We start from the raw sequence: 11,016 nt of genomic DNA, 5'->3' as shown, positions 1-11,016 counted from the left end.
AGCCTGGGGAGGAGGCCCCTCTGCTGGGGCCTGTGTGCTGCTTTCCGGAGTGCCAGCTGGGCACGGCCCAGGCACGGCATTGGCACGGAGGGGCCTGTCCAACCCCTCCCCCGCTGCTCTTGCCTCACAGGATGTCCTGCTTCCTGCGGGGCCCTGTGTTTTGGTAAACAAGGTGTTGAAATAGTTAAAGGGCTGAGCAAAGCCCCAAGGGCCTGAGTGTGCCGTTAGTCACCTCAGCTGGGAGAGGGGCTGAGTGACTCACTCCCCCTGCACAGCATAAATAGGAGCTGGCAGCTCTGCACTGCACAGAGCAGCAGGGCAGCCCGGCACTCAGAGCCAGCCAGCCAGCAAGGGAACTTCAGCCCACTGCCTCACCATGGGGCTCACTCTCCTGGCCCCGCTAGCCATGGGGCTCCTGGCCCTGAGCTGCTGGGCTGCACCACTCCACTCCAAGCCCCAGGCTGTGATCTCTTTCCCCGGGGAGCTGGTCAGTAATGTGACGGATCTACAGCTTGCAGAAGTGAGTACTTGGCTCGCCTGTAAGGGCTGGGACCCCCAGCAGGGCATCCCTGGGGTGCCCGTGCAGCCGGTCAGCTGTTAGGACAGTGGGCTCATGGGTCCCCTGCCAAGTTGAGCCCAGTGACCGCTCGAGGGCCTTGTCTGTTTCCCCTGATCCATGGCAAAGGAGGGATGGAAGAGCGCAGGTTGGAGGGCTGCACCGTGAGCCTGCTCTCATGAGGGGCAGGGAGTGTCCTGGATGCAGGGCTGGGGAAAGCTGGGAGTCTCCTTGGGAATGGGAGTGGGATGGGTCATTTTCCCTCTGGGTCACCCAGCTGGTCCTGTCCTGGCAGCTGTGATGATGTGAGGCAGCAGGGAGGGGGGAGTGTTGACCTGGGAATGTGCCCTGGGGAGGGGAGACCTGAGAGCCTGTCACCTGAGCCAGGAGGGGGAGGGGGAAGTGACACCTCTGCCCAGGATGTGAACAGAGGCTGCAGCAGGGAGCTTGCTGGGGCGGTTTAGTTTCAGCTTGGAGCTGGGTGGAGGAACGCAGGGAACCCCAGGGCTGGGGTCTAAGCTCCCTGCTCCCCCAGAAGGACTTGACTGAGGGGTCCTGGGTGCGCCCACAAGCTCTGTTGTGGACTGTGTTCCTGTTGTCCAATAAACCTTCTGTTTTACTGGCGGGCTGAGAGTCTCAGTGAATCCCAGGAAGAGGGGTGCAGGGCCTGGACTCCCCCACACTCCGTGACAGCAGCAGGCACTGCCCATCCTGCCCGGTGTTGCCCGCCCCTCTGACCGTCTCTCCTTTCTTAGCGCTATCTGCTGCGCTTCGGCTATGTGGAGGCAGAGGGGCAGACCCGCAGCAGGCAGGTGTCCCTGGGCAAGGCGCTCAGGAGGATGCAGAAGCAGCTGGGGCTGGAGGAGACAGGGGAGCTGGATGCCAACACGTTGGATGCCATGCGGGCACCTCGCTGCGGTGTCCCCGATGTGGGCAGCTTCCTCACCTTCGAAGGAGACCTCAAGTGGGATCACAATGACCTCACTTACCGGTGAGCCCCTCCCACCCCCCAGGCCACACTTGGACTTCAAAATACCAGTGATGCCCCACAGACAGGAGATTGCACCTGGGGGCAGGGAGGGAGAGCCTTGGCCCAAGGCCATGCAGGCCTGATTTACAGCTGCAGCCCTGCCAGGAGCCCAGCTCTGAGTAATGTCCTCCAGCCGGCTTGGGCTGAGGTCCCCGGCAGTCACCCTGGCCTAGGGAGGCCCAGCCCAGAGGGGTGCTGATCACTGATGGGGGTGCTACACCGTGAGCCTGCTCTCATGAGGGGCGGGGAGTTAGCTGGGGGTTGGGCCTGCTTTGAGCAGGGGGTTGGACTCGATGACCTCCTGAGGTCCCTTCCACCCCTGCGATTCCATGAGTCTATGAGTCTATGCTGCGGCTCCGTGCCATGGCACAACTGGGCTCTGCTAGCCACCGTGTGGGGCTGGAGCACCTGAGGCCTTGGTTTGAGTCGTGAGAGTGCAGCACATCCCCTGGGTGTCTCGGGTGTCTCCGGTTAGTCCATGGTTAGATGTGGCTGGGGGGTTACCCTGGTGCACCTGAGCCCTGTGGTCTGACCCTGTGCTGCTCATCCCCACCCCGCTCCGCAGGGTACTAAACTACTCCCCAGACCTGGACGCCTCTGTGATAGACGATGCCTTTGCGCGAGCCTTCAAGGTGTGGAGCGACGTGACCCCGCTCACCTTCACCCGGCTGCAGAGCGGCGAGGCTGACATCATGATCCAGTTTGGCGTCCAGGGTGAGCCCCTCTGTCAGGGCAGGTGGGTGGGGGGCCAGGGGGGCCTGCAGCAGGGCTCGTGAGGGGGCCAAGGGGCAGGCACAGGGGGAGGTTTCCTGGGTTATACTTGCTCATTTACACCTCCTGTCAGCCCCTGGTAGCATGGGTGTTTGCTGGGTGCGTGTGCCTGCCGGGGTGCGCGAGCGTGTCCTGGCATGCGTGGGGGGGTCTGTATGGGGGGCTTCGGCCATCTCCCCTCTCTGCCCTGCTCTCTCTGGGCAGAGGGGACTTTCAGGAGCCAGGCATGTGGCTGACTGTGGGTTCTGTCTCCAGAGCACGGTGACGGGTATCCGTTTGACGGGAAGGACGGACTTCTGGCCCACGCTTTCCCCCCTGGCAAAGGGGTTCAGGGAGATGCCCACTTTGACGATGACGAGTTCTGGACGCTGGGAACGGGGATAGGTGAGGTCAGACTCCAGGGCCGCTGCCTGGCTGGGGAACCCGCCCTGCCGCTGGCACTAGCAGCAGACCCTGACCACACCCCTCCTCTCTCCCCACCAGTGGTAAAAACCAGCTACGGGAATGCCAACGGGGCCGCCTGCCACTTCCCCTTCACCTTCGAAGGACAGTCCTACTCCACCTGCACCTCGGAGGGGCGCTCCGACGGGCTGCCCTGGTGCGCCACCACCCCCAACTACGACAGGGACAAGGTCTACGGCTTCTGCCCCAGCGAGCGTGAGTATCGGGGCAGCCCTGGGGCGGGGCCCCGGGCAGGGAGGGTATCGCGGGCAGGCGGCAGGTTCCCCGGCACTGCGGGGGGGCTGCTGCGAGTCCAGAGGCCGCTGCCTGGCGGAGACGTTCCACGCTCTCTGTTTCCCTCGGGTAGTTCTCTACACCTACGACGGCAACAGCGACGGGGCCAAGTGCGTCTTCCCCTTCGTCTTCGAGGGGAAGTCCTATGATGCCTGCACCGCCGCTGGGCGCTCTGACGGCTACCGCTGGTGCGCCACTACCGCCAGCTTCGACCAGGACAAGAAATACGGGTTCTGCCCCAACAGAGGTACTGGGCCCCTGGGGTGCAGGGTGGGACTGCTCAGGCAACCGCCGGGCAGCTGATGGGGTGGCCCCTTACGGCACAGCACCGCCCACGGCCCTGCCGCGCTCTGCAGGAGTCTCTTCCCTTGGGCACCCGGGGGGGCTGCAGCGGGGCGCATTCCCCATCTGCCCCAGGGGCCCCTTCCAGCACTGGAACCTGGATGGCTCTGCTGCTTATCTGGGCCCTGCCCCGCCCTCTGCTTTGGGCTGTCAGCACTCCTGCCCAGCGTGCAGCCCCAGCTGGCTCCGTGGGAACGAAGCCCCGGCACCCTCCGCCCCGGCTGCTCGCAGCCCTGGCCAATTGCAGAGAGAGCCTGAGAGGGGGCTGAATTTGGGAGCCCGCAGCGCACTCACGCCTGGCGCGTGCACCTGGGCACTTGCTGGGGTTGGCCTCTTTGCCCAGGACCATTTGGCCTGAGGTGGGGCCGGTGCCTGAGCTGGGCTAGCACCAGACTCCTCAGAAGCCCGGCCCTTGCTGCCCTCCCCATATCTGTGTCCCCTGCGCTTTGGGGGCCCCCAGAGAGTCTGTGTTTGCAGTGGCAGCTGCCCCAGCGGATGTCTCCTTGTTCAGAGGGGCCCAAGCAGCCTAGGGGTGCTGCCCCCCCGCCAGGGGGCTGGAATCTTGCTCACCCGGCTGGTTTTGTGCTGCAGACACAGCTGTGATTGGCGGGAACTCCCAGGGTGACCCATGCGTGTTCCCGTTCACCTTCCTGGGCCAGACCTACAGTGCGTGCACCAGCGAGGGGCGGCAGGACGGGAAGCTCTGGTGTTCCACCACCAGCAACTACGACACCGACTACAAGTGGGGCTTCTGTCCCGACCAAGGTACAGCCGCTCCCTGTGCCCCTGGCCACCCCCTCTGCCCCGCGCTGGGCCCTTTCTAGGAAGCAGTCACAGACCCTGGCCTCAGCCCACCTACTGCTGATGCACCTCAGCCCCCTGGGGCATGTACTTGCGGCAGGCGGCTGGTCAGGGCTCTCTGGACTGCAATGTAGGGCTGGCTGGTGGTGGGTATCGGACCACCAGGTCGGGCGGGACTGGCGGGGGGCGGTATGGGACCCCCAGGGCTAGGCGGGGCTGGCTGGTGGGGGGGCATCAGACCCCCAGGACCAGTGCGGGAAGGCTGGGCCAGTTGTCGGACCCCAGGGGCCAGTGCGGGTGGCTGGCGGCTGCGGGGGTGGGCGTCAGACCCCCGGGGCCGGGCGGTCTGCCTGGGCCCTGACAGCTGTTCTGGGGTTTTAGGTTACAGCCTCTTCCTGGTTGCTGCCCATGAGTTTGGCCATTCTCTGGGCCTGGACCACTCGAGTGTCCGCGAGGCCTTGATGTACCCCATGTACAGCTACATCAAGGACTTCCACCTGCACCCAGACGATGTCAGCGGCATCCAATTCCTCTACGGTGAGCAGCTGCCCTGAGCCCGGGCACAGGCAGGGGTGGGGGGCAGGGCAGGGCAGGGCCACAGCGTGGATCCTGGAAAGAGAAATGGCCCCGACTTGAACATGTCACTGGCTCAGCGTTTCCATCAGTGTCCATGGAGATGCCAGTTTCTATGGCAACCCTGACTGCTGCATGCCAGCGTAGCAGGGATGCCTCCCTGTCGGGCGAGAGGGGAGTGCGGATGCATGGCGGGCTGCAGCCCATGCTTGAGAGCCGTGTCTGGGTCTCTGAAATCTCCCCCTGCGCTTCCCTGTCCAGGGTGGCGCCAGCTGCAGGAATTGAGTGCCAGGGCACACAATGGGAGCCCGTCAAGCTCCCCACTGCTCCAGACAGGCTTGTTCCAAGCCCAGAGCGCTGGCAGCGTGACCCACGTGGTGGCACCAGGGGCCGGGGCCTCTGGCTCACAACCTGCGTGCACCTGTCCCAGCTGCGCAGTCTGCCCTGCTGGGGCCCCTGTATCGCCCGCCAGCAGACGGGCCCTTCTCCTGCGGCTTTGGCCTCATGTTGCTTCCTGTCTCCCAGGCCGTGGCTCTGGTCCCAAGCCCCCAGCACCAACGACGCAGGCGCCAGACATCCCTGACCAGGCAACCACACAAGCCGAGGATACCACAACCACGGCCGAGCCTGATGACTCCCCCTTGCCAACTGAGCCCAGCCCTGTGGACCCCAGCAACGATGCCTGCAAAGTGAATTCCTTCGACGCCATCACCAAGATCAATGGGGAGCTGCATTTCTTTAAGAGCGGGTGAGTGAGCCCTGCACCCTGTGCCCAGTGGTGGCAGCAGTGGGGGTGGGGGGCACAGGGATGAGGGGAGCCCAAACCTTGGTATCTACATGGGCATTTAATCCTGGAGTCGCCCCTGCTCCCAGCGGAGCCGCTCCCAGCCCTCTGCTGATGAACGGAGCTGGTGGGGCCCCCTCGCCCCTAGAGTGTGACCCCCAAGTCTGCTGCAGCAGGGCCAAGCTGACAGGGGTTTCTGGGGGGCGGAGGGACACTGGGGTTCACCCCCCATGACGCTGGGATCTTGCACCCTCAGGAATTACTGGAAAAGCTCCATGTCCCGGAAGAGGGCGATTCAGGGCCCATTCCGGATCAAGGCCACGTGGCCAGCCCTTCCAGCCCCCATCGACGCTGCCTTCCAGGACGTGCTCACCAAGAAGCTCTTCTTCTTCTCGGGTGAGGATTGGGACCTGCCCAGCTTGCCAGGATCTCCCGGCCTCATAGAGACCCACTCCCTGGTGCCCTGGGTGTCCCTCACTGGGGGCCAGGCCTGGCTCCTGCTGCACTGGTGCTGGGTTCTTGTCCCAGCTTCCCCACATTCACGCTGCCCTGCCGCAAGCCTGGGGGCCACTCAGGGCTGGCTGCTGCATGGGGTGGGCCACCCGTGCCAAAGTCTGTCCTAGCGCCTCTCTCTGGGGGCCACCAAGCAGCATGGGACGGGGCCGAGCTGGTCACTAGAGCCCTGGGCGCCCTGGAGCTGGGTGAGGGGCCCAGTGGCCAGTCTCGTAGGGACTGGTCCTTCCCTAGCCAGGGCTGCAGCTGGACCGTGGGGGGCTTGCTGGACCGCGGTGCCCCTGTGTGGGCGGGCGCCCTGCCGTGGGCTGCGTGGGCGCACGTTCTCCCGCGGCTGGGGCTGTCGTGCTAGCACCATGTCACTGTGGCAGGTCGGCGTTTCTGGGTGTACACGGGCAGCAGCGTGGTGGGCCCCCGCGGGATCGAGAAGCTGGGCATCGGCAAGGAGGCAGAGCGGATCTCGGGGGCCCTGCAGCGGGGGCGCGGCAAGGTGCTGCTCTTCAGTGGGGAGAAGTACTGGAGGTGAGGACGCGCCCCGGAGCGTGAGGCCGGTGTTGGCCGGCCGGGACAAAGGTGGCGACCAGGGCAGGGTGGATGCTGGGCCAATGGGGATGGGGGGCTGGGCACGGGTTGAAGTTGATGCTTAGCTGACGGGGACGGGGGCGGCAATCGGGTTCAGGGAATTAGCTCGTTTCCTGCCCCTATGACAGAGGCCCACATGGGCAGGGCCCCACGTCTGGGTCTGTGGGCGCCTGATCCAGCGCTGCTCTTCTCCCCACAGGCTGGACGTGAAAGTCCAGAAGGTGGATAAGGGCTACCCACGTCTCACTGATGACACCTTCGCCGGCGTGCCCCTCAATGCCCACAATGTCTTCCTCTACCAAGGTGAGAAGGGTTCTGGGCTCTGGGATGCGGGGCCTCTCTCTGGGCCAAGATGGACCTGAGCGTGGGGCCCTGGCTCTGCGGAGCTGGGAGCGGGAGTTCTCCATGGCTCCTTGGCACTGCCCCTGTACCCGGGCAGAGTGCTCAGCCTGGTTGGGCAGCAGGGGCTGCGCATGGCTTCCCCAGAGCCTGGGAGTAGGCAGGTCCCACAGCTCCTCCTTCATGCTAACCCCTTCCTTCTGGATTCCTCCCCGGCCTAGGAAAGTACCACTTCTGCCAGGACCGTTTCTACTGGCGAATGACCCCACGCTACCAGGTGGAGCAAGTGGGCTACGTGAAATATGACATCCTGAACTGCCCAGAGCAGTAGGGCCCAGGCAGCTTCACCTGCACCAGAGCCAACCAGCGCCTCTCCCCACCAGCGGCTTGTACATCCCTGGACCAGAGCTGGCCCGGCGCAGGCCAGCGCCTCTCCCCGCCAGCGGCTTGTACATTCCTGCAGACTCTTGGTTTTTGTTGTTTCGTTCCGTGCAGCAGCCCCAGGCTGGCAGGGGAGGTGGAAGAGTTGGCACATGGAATCTCTGCCCAGAGCCTGCCTTCCAGCCCCAGGCGGGTCCAGGGAGGGACAGGCCCTGCTTTCCAGAGACTCTGGGCAGCAGCTCCAACGAAACAAAATCACACCCAGCTGGGACGGTCCAAATGAGATCTAGAGGCGACAGCCTCTGGGAGCTGTAATATTCTGATTCCTCAGCGTCAGCTGAATCTGGGTGGGGTGGGGTGGGGTGGGGAACAGGACGCATTAGCTAAAGGCTCTCGTCCGTGGCCCGGGTCTCTGCAGGTGGCAGCCCCCCGCCTGCATGTGCTGCATGGATTGGTTTGCCTGGTGCAAACTGCTTAGAGATTTGTAAGCGACTTTGTCTTTTTCAGAAGTTGATAAGTCTGTGTCTGTCTGTCTGGGTTTGCTCAGGAGCTGGTGCCCATGCACTGGGGGCCTGGCAGGTGCCATTGGCCTCAGTGGGCACAGGGAGTGCTGGGCGTGGCCCTCGCTCTCTCTCCTGCTGCCATTTTTGTACCTTGCACATTTTTAATAAAGAGAATCCTGGAGAAAAACAGTGTGTGGGTGCTGCTGTGTCTGTCCATCCATCCACCCAGAGCTGGCTGGGGGCAAGCACCGGGAAAGGCTGTCTGAGTGGGGTGGGGGCTGGGAGAGTATCTCTCGTGTCCTGGGGCCGGCACTTCCAGGCCTCTCCTTTCCGGCACTGTGGTCCCCTTTGGGGGGTGCAGGGAGCGTCGGTGGGGGCTGCACCGCAACTGAAGGTGGAGTGTTGCTGTGGGGAGGTGGATGGGGGTGGCCTAGGATAGGGCAGGGGTGGGGGGCCATGGTGGGGGCTGCAGCATGGCCACCCCAAGCATCCCCAGCTCAGGAGAGACTCCAAAAGCTCCAGCAATCGGCCTAAAAATCAGATCACCCCAAATCACCAGGGTTTGTTTTCTCATGGGCTGTTGAGGGTTGTTCCCCGCCCATTTCTGCCCTATCATTTCAGGAACAGTTCAGTTCTGCTGGGCATCCAGTCCCAGCTCAGAGGGGCTCTGCCCAGCATCAGCAGTGTGCCGCCCTCCCAGCACCAGCCTGACGCCAGCCCTCTCCTGCCTACCCGCCCGCCATGCTCCTCGAACGCCTCCTGGCGCCTCCTGCCCCCGATTTGACTCCTTCCTGCCTGTGACGGGGCTGCCCGTGGGAGCCTGCTGAGGTCCCTCAATCAGGGTGAACTGCAAACAGAACGGGGCAGACAAACCCCAAACGCTGGTGGATATTCCAGTGCTTAGATTTACCAAACCAGCACAAAACAGCTTCTATAGCCCCTCCCTGGGTACTCAGATGTCCAAACAACGCAGTTCCCTTAAAGTGCCCAGCCCCTGGCTCCATCCAGACACACCTGTCAGATGTGATGGTGATCACTTAAAATCTTGTCTCATCCTAGAAAAGAAAACGTTCTTCCAATCCCAAAGGATCAGCCACACACCCAGGTCCAATTATAATTTAGATCAGGGGCCGGCAACCTTTCAGCAGTGGTGGGCCGAGTCTTCATTTATTCACTTTCATTGAAGGTTTTGCGTGCCAGTGATACATTTTAACATTTTTTTAGAAGGTCTCTCTCTGTCTATAAGTCTATATTTTATATAACTAAACTATTGTCGGATGTAAAGTAAACAAGGTTTTCAAAATGTTTAAGAAGCTTCATTTAAAACTAAATTAAAATGCTGATCTTACACCGCCGGCCCGCTCAGCCCACTGCCTGGGCTTCCGTTCACCTAGGCCGGCAGCGGGCTGAGCGGGGCCTGCGGCCGGGACCCAGACCGGCACTGGGCTGAGCGGCTCGGCCCACTGCCAGTCTGGGGTTCAGTCCGCCGGCTCCTGCCAGCCAGGGTTCCGGCTGCCAGCCCCACTCAGCCCCCGGCTGATCTGGGATCCCAGCCCTGCCCATATAGCATGGGTACCTACCTTCTCCCTGGTTCTAGCCCATTCTCTTCCTCTCTCTCTGCACTGAGCTGAGGGTGGGATTGCACTGAGCACAGGGCTGGGGGTGAAGGAGCAGGTTGGGGTGCAGGGTCTGGCCAGGAGCTAGAATGAGGGAGGGGGCTCAGGGTTGGGACAGGAGGTTTGGGGGTGGAGCGCTTAGCTGGGCAGCTCCCATTTGGTGCAAGGGGTGCAGGTGGAAATGTGGGAGGGTGCAGGAGCTCCTGTTTGGTGCTCAGGGTGGGGGTGGGAATGTGGGAGGTGCAAGAGTCAGGACATGGGGTGTGAGGGGGCTGGGTATGTGGGGGGGTACTGGAGTCAGGGCTGGGGTCATGGCGGGGTGCAGGGGTCAGGGCAGAGGGCTGGGGTGTGTGTGAGAGGGTGTAAGGGTCAGGGCAGAGGGCTGGGGGTGTGGGCTGGGGTCGTGGGGGTGTTCCCAGCCCCCTGCTCAAAGCGCCTCACGGCAGGAGGCTGGAGGGGATCTGCCCTGATTCCACCCCCTTCCCCAAGGCCCTGTCCCCACCTCTTCTCCGCCTCCTCCCCAGAGCAGCGAGAGCTGCAGCTCTGCTTCTCCCCCTCCCACACAAGGGCCATCAGCTGATGGGCGGCAGGGAGGGAGAGGAAGAGGGACAGGAACCCAGCAAGCTTCTTCATGGGGGGGCAGGATTTTGAATGGCACGTTGCTGCCCTGCTGGGGTCCTGGCCTGGGTTCGGCAGCAGGCTGAGCAGGGCTGGCGGCTGGGACCCGGCAGGCAGCAGAGTGCCATAAGTTGCCGACCCCTGACTTAGATCTTACCCAAAATACACGCTTATAGCCAATTCTTATTAACTAAACTAAAATTTATTAAAAAAGCAAAGAGAGAGAATTGGTTAAAAGATCAATATACAGACAGACTTGAGTTCAATTCTTGAGGTTCAGATACAGAGCAGAGCTGAGCTTGTAGCTGCCAAAAGTCCTTTTAGAAACAGTTCATAGGTTTCATAGGTGCATCCGATGAAGTGAGCTGTAGCTCACGAAAGCTTATGCTCAGATAAATTGGTTAGTCGCTAAGGTGCCACAAGTACCCCTTTTCTTTTTGCGAATACAGACTAACACGGCTGTTACTCTGAAACCAGTCCATAGGTTATCATCCAATGTCCATGTTCAGGGTGACTCCAGTCAGTGACTGGGGATCTCAATCCTTAGGGCTCAGGGTTTCCCCCTCTTGAAACCCAAAGCAGATCTGAGATGAAGAGGGATCATGTCCCAAGGTCTTTATACATTTCCTGCAGCCTTTTGGCCTGAGAAAACAATAAGCTTAACTTTCCTTCTCCCGTACATCATAGCAATTAGCAAAGGGTAATTTATCCTTTCAACAGTTCAGATACAGGTTACCACAACCTTCAAAGAGACATACAGACAATAACACTATTTCACTCCAGTGTCTTCCTAAATGTTACTATTCCTCTTTTGATCTTTGAATCAAAGCTACAGCCATAGACAAGACTCCTTTGCTGACATCACAAGACCT

At 61.7% G+C, this 11,016-nt stretch overlaps 1 protein-coding gene across 1 annotated transcript; it reads left to right on the top strand.

Annotated features, from left to right (window-relative positions):
- The first annotated feature begins 223 nt into the window (after positions 1-223).
- On the top strand, positions 224-8,099 carry MMP9 (matrix metallopeptidase 9). The gene is made up of 13 exons (XM_077832283.1): positions 224-520; positions 1,312-1,547; positions 2,152-2,300; positions 2,613-2,741; positions 2,841-3,014; positions 3,166-3,339; positions 4,026-4,199; positions 4,617-4,772; positions 5,334-5,556; positions 5,849-5,988; positions 6,477-6,627; positions 6,887-6,990; positions 7,248-8,099. Exons 1-13 carry the CDS (start codon positions 377-379, stop codon positions 7,355-7,357), a joined length of 2,064 nt encoding a protein of 687 aa, XP_077688409.1. The 5' UTR covers positions 224-376; the 3' UTR covers positions 7,358-8,099.
- The last annotated feature ends 2,917 nt before the right edge of the window (positions 8,100-11,016 follow it).

The sequence above is a fragment of the Eretmochelys imbricata genome, chromosome 13 (genome assembly GCF_965152235.1).
Source record: "Eretmochelys imbricata isolate rEreImb1 chromosome 13, rEreImb1.hap1, whole genome shotgun sequence".
Taxonomy (NCBI): Eukaryota; Metazoa; Chordata; order Testudines; family Cheloniidae; genus Eretmochelys; species Eretmochelys imbricata.
The sequence above is the reverse complement of the archived record's forward strand: the minus strand, read 5'-3'. Positions and strand labels throughout refer to the sequence as shown.

What these genes read in the sequence shown, in the direction of transcription:
- MMP9 (XM_077832283.1), top strand. Translation starts at nt 377, where the DNA reads ATGGGGCTCACTCTCCTGGCCCCGCTAGCCATGGGGCTCCTGGCCCTG. An exon ending in CACAATGACCTCACTTACCG is followed by an intron (nt 1,548 to 2,151) that starts GTGAGCCCCTCC and finishes CCCGCTCCGCAG; the next exon opens with GGTACTAAACTACTCCCCAG. An exon ending in AGTGGGGAGAAGTACTGGAG is followed by an intron (nt 6,628 to 6,886) that starts GTGAGGACGCGC and finishes TTCTCCCCACAG; the next exon opens with GCTGGACGTGAAAGTCCAGA.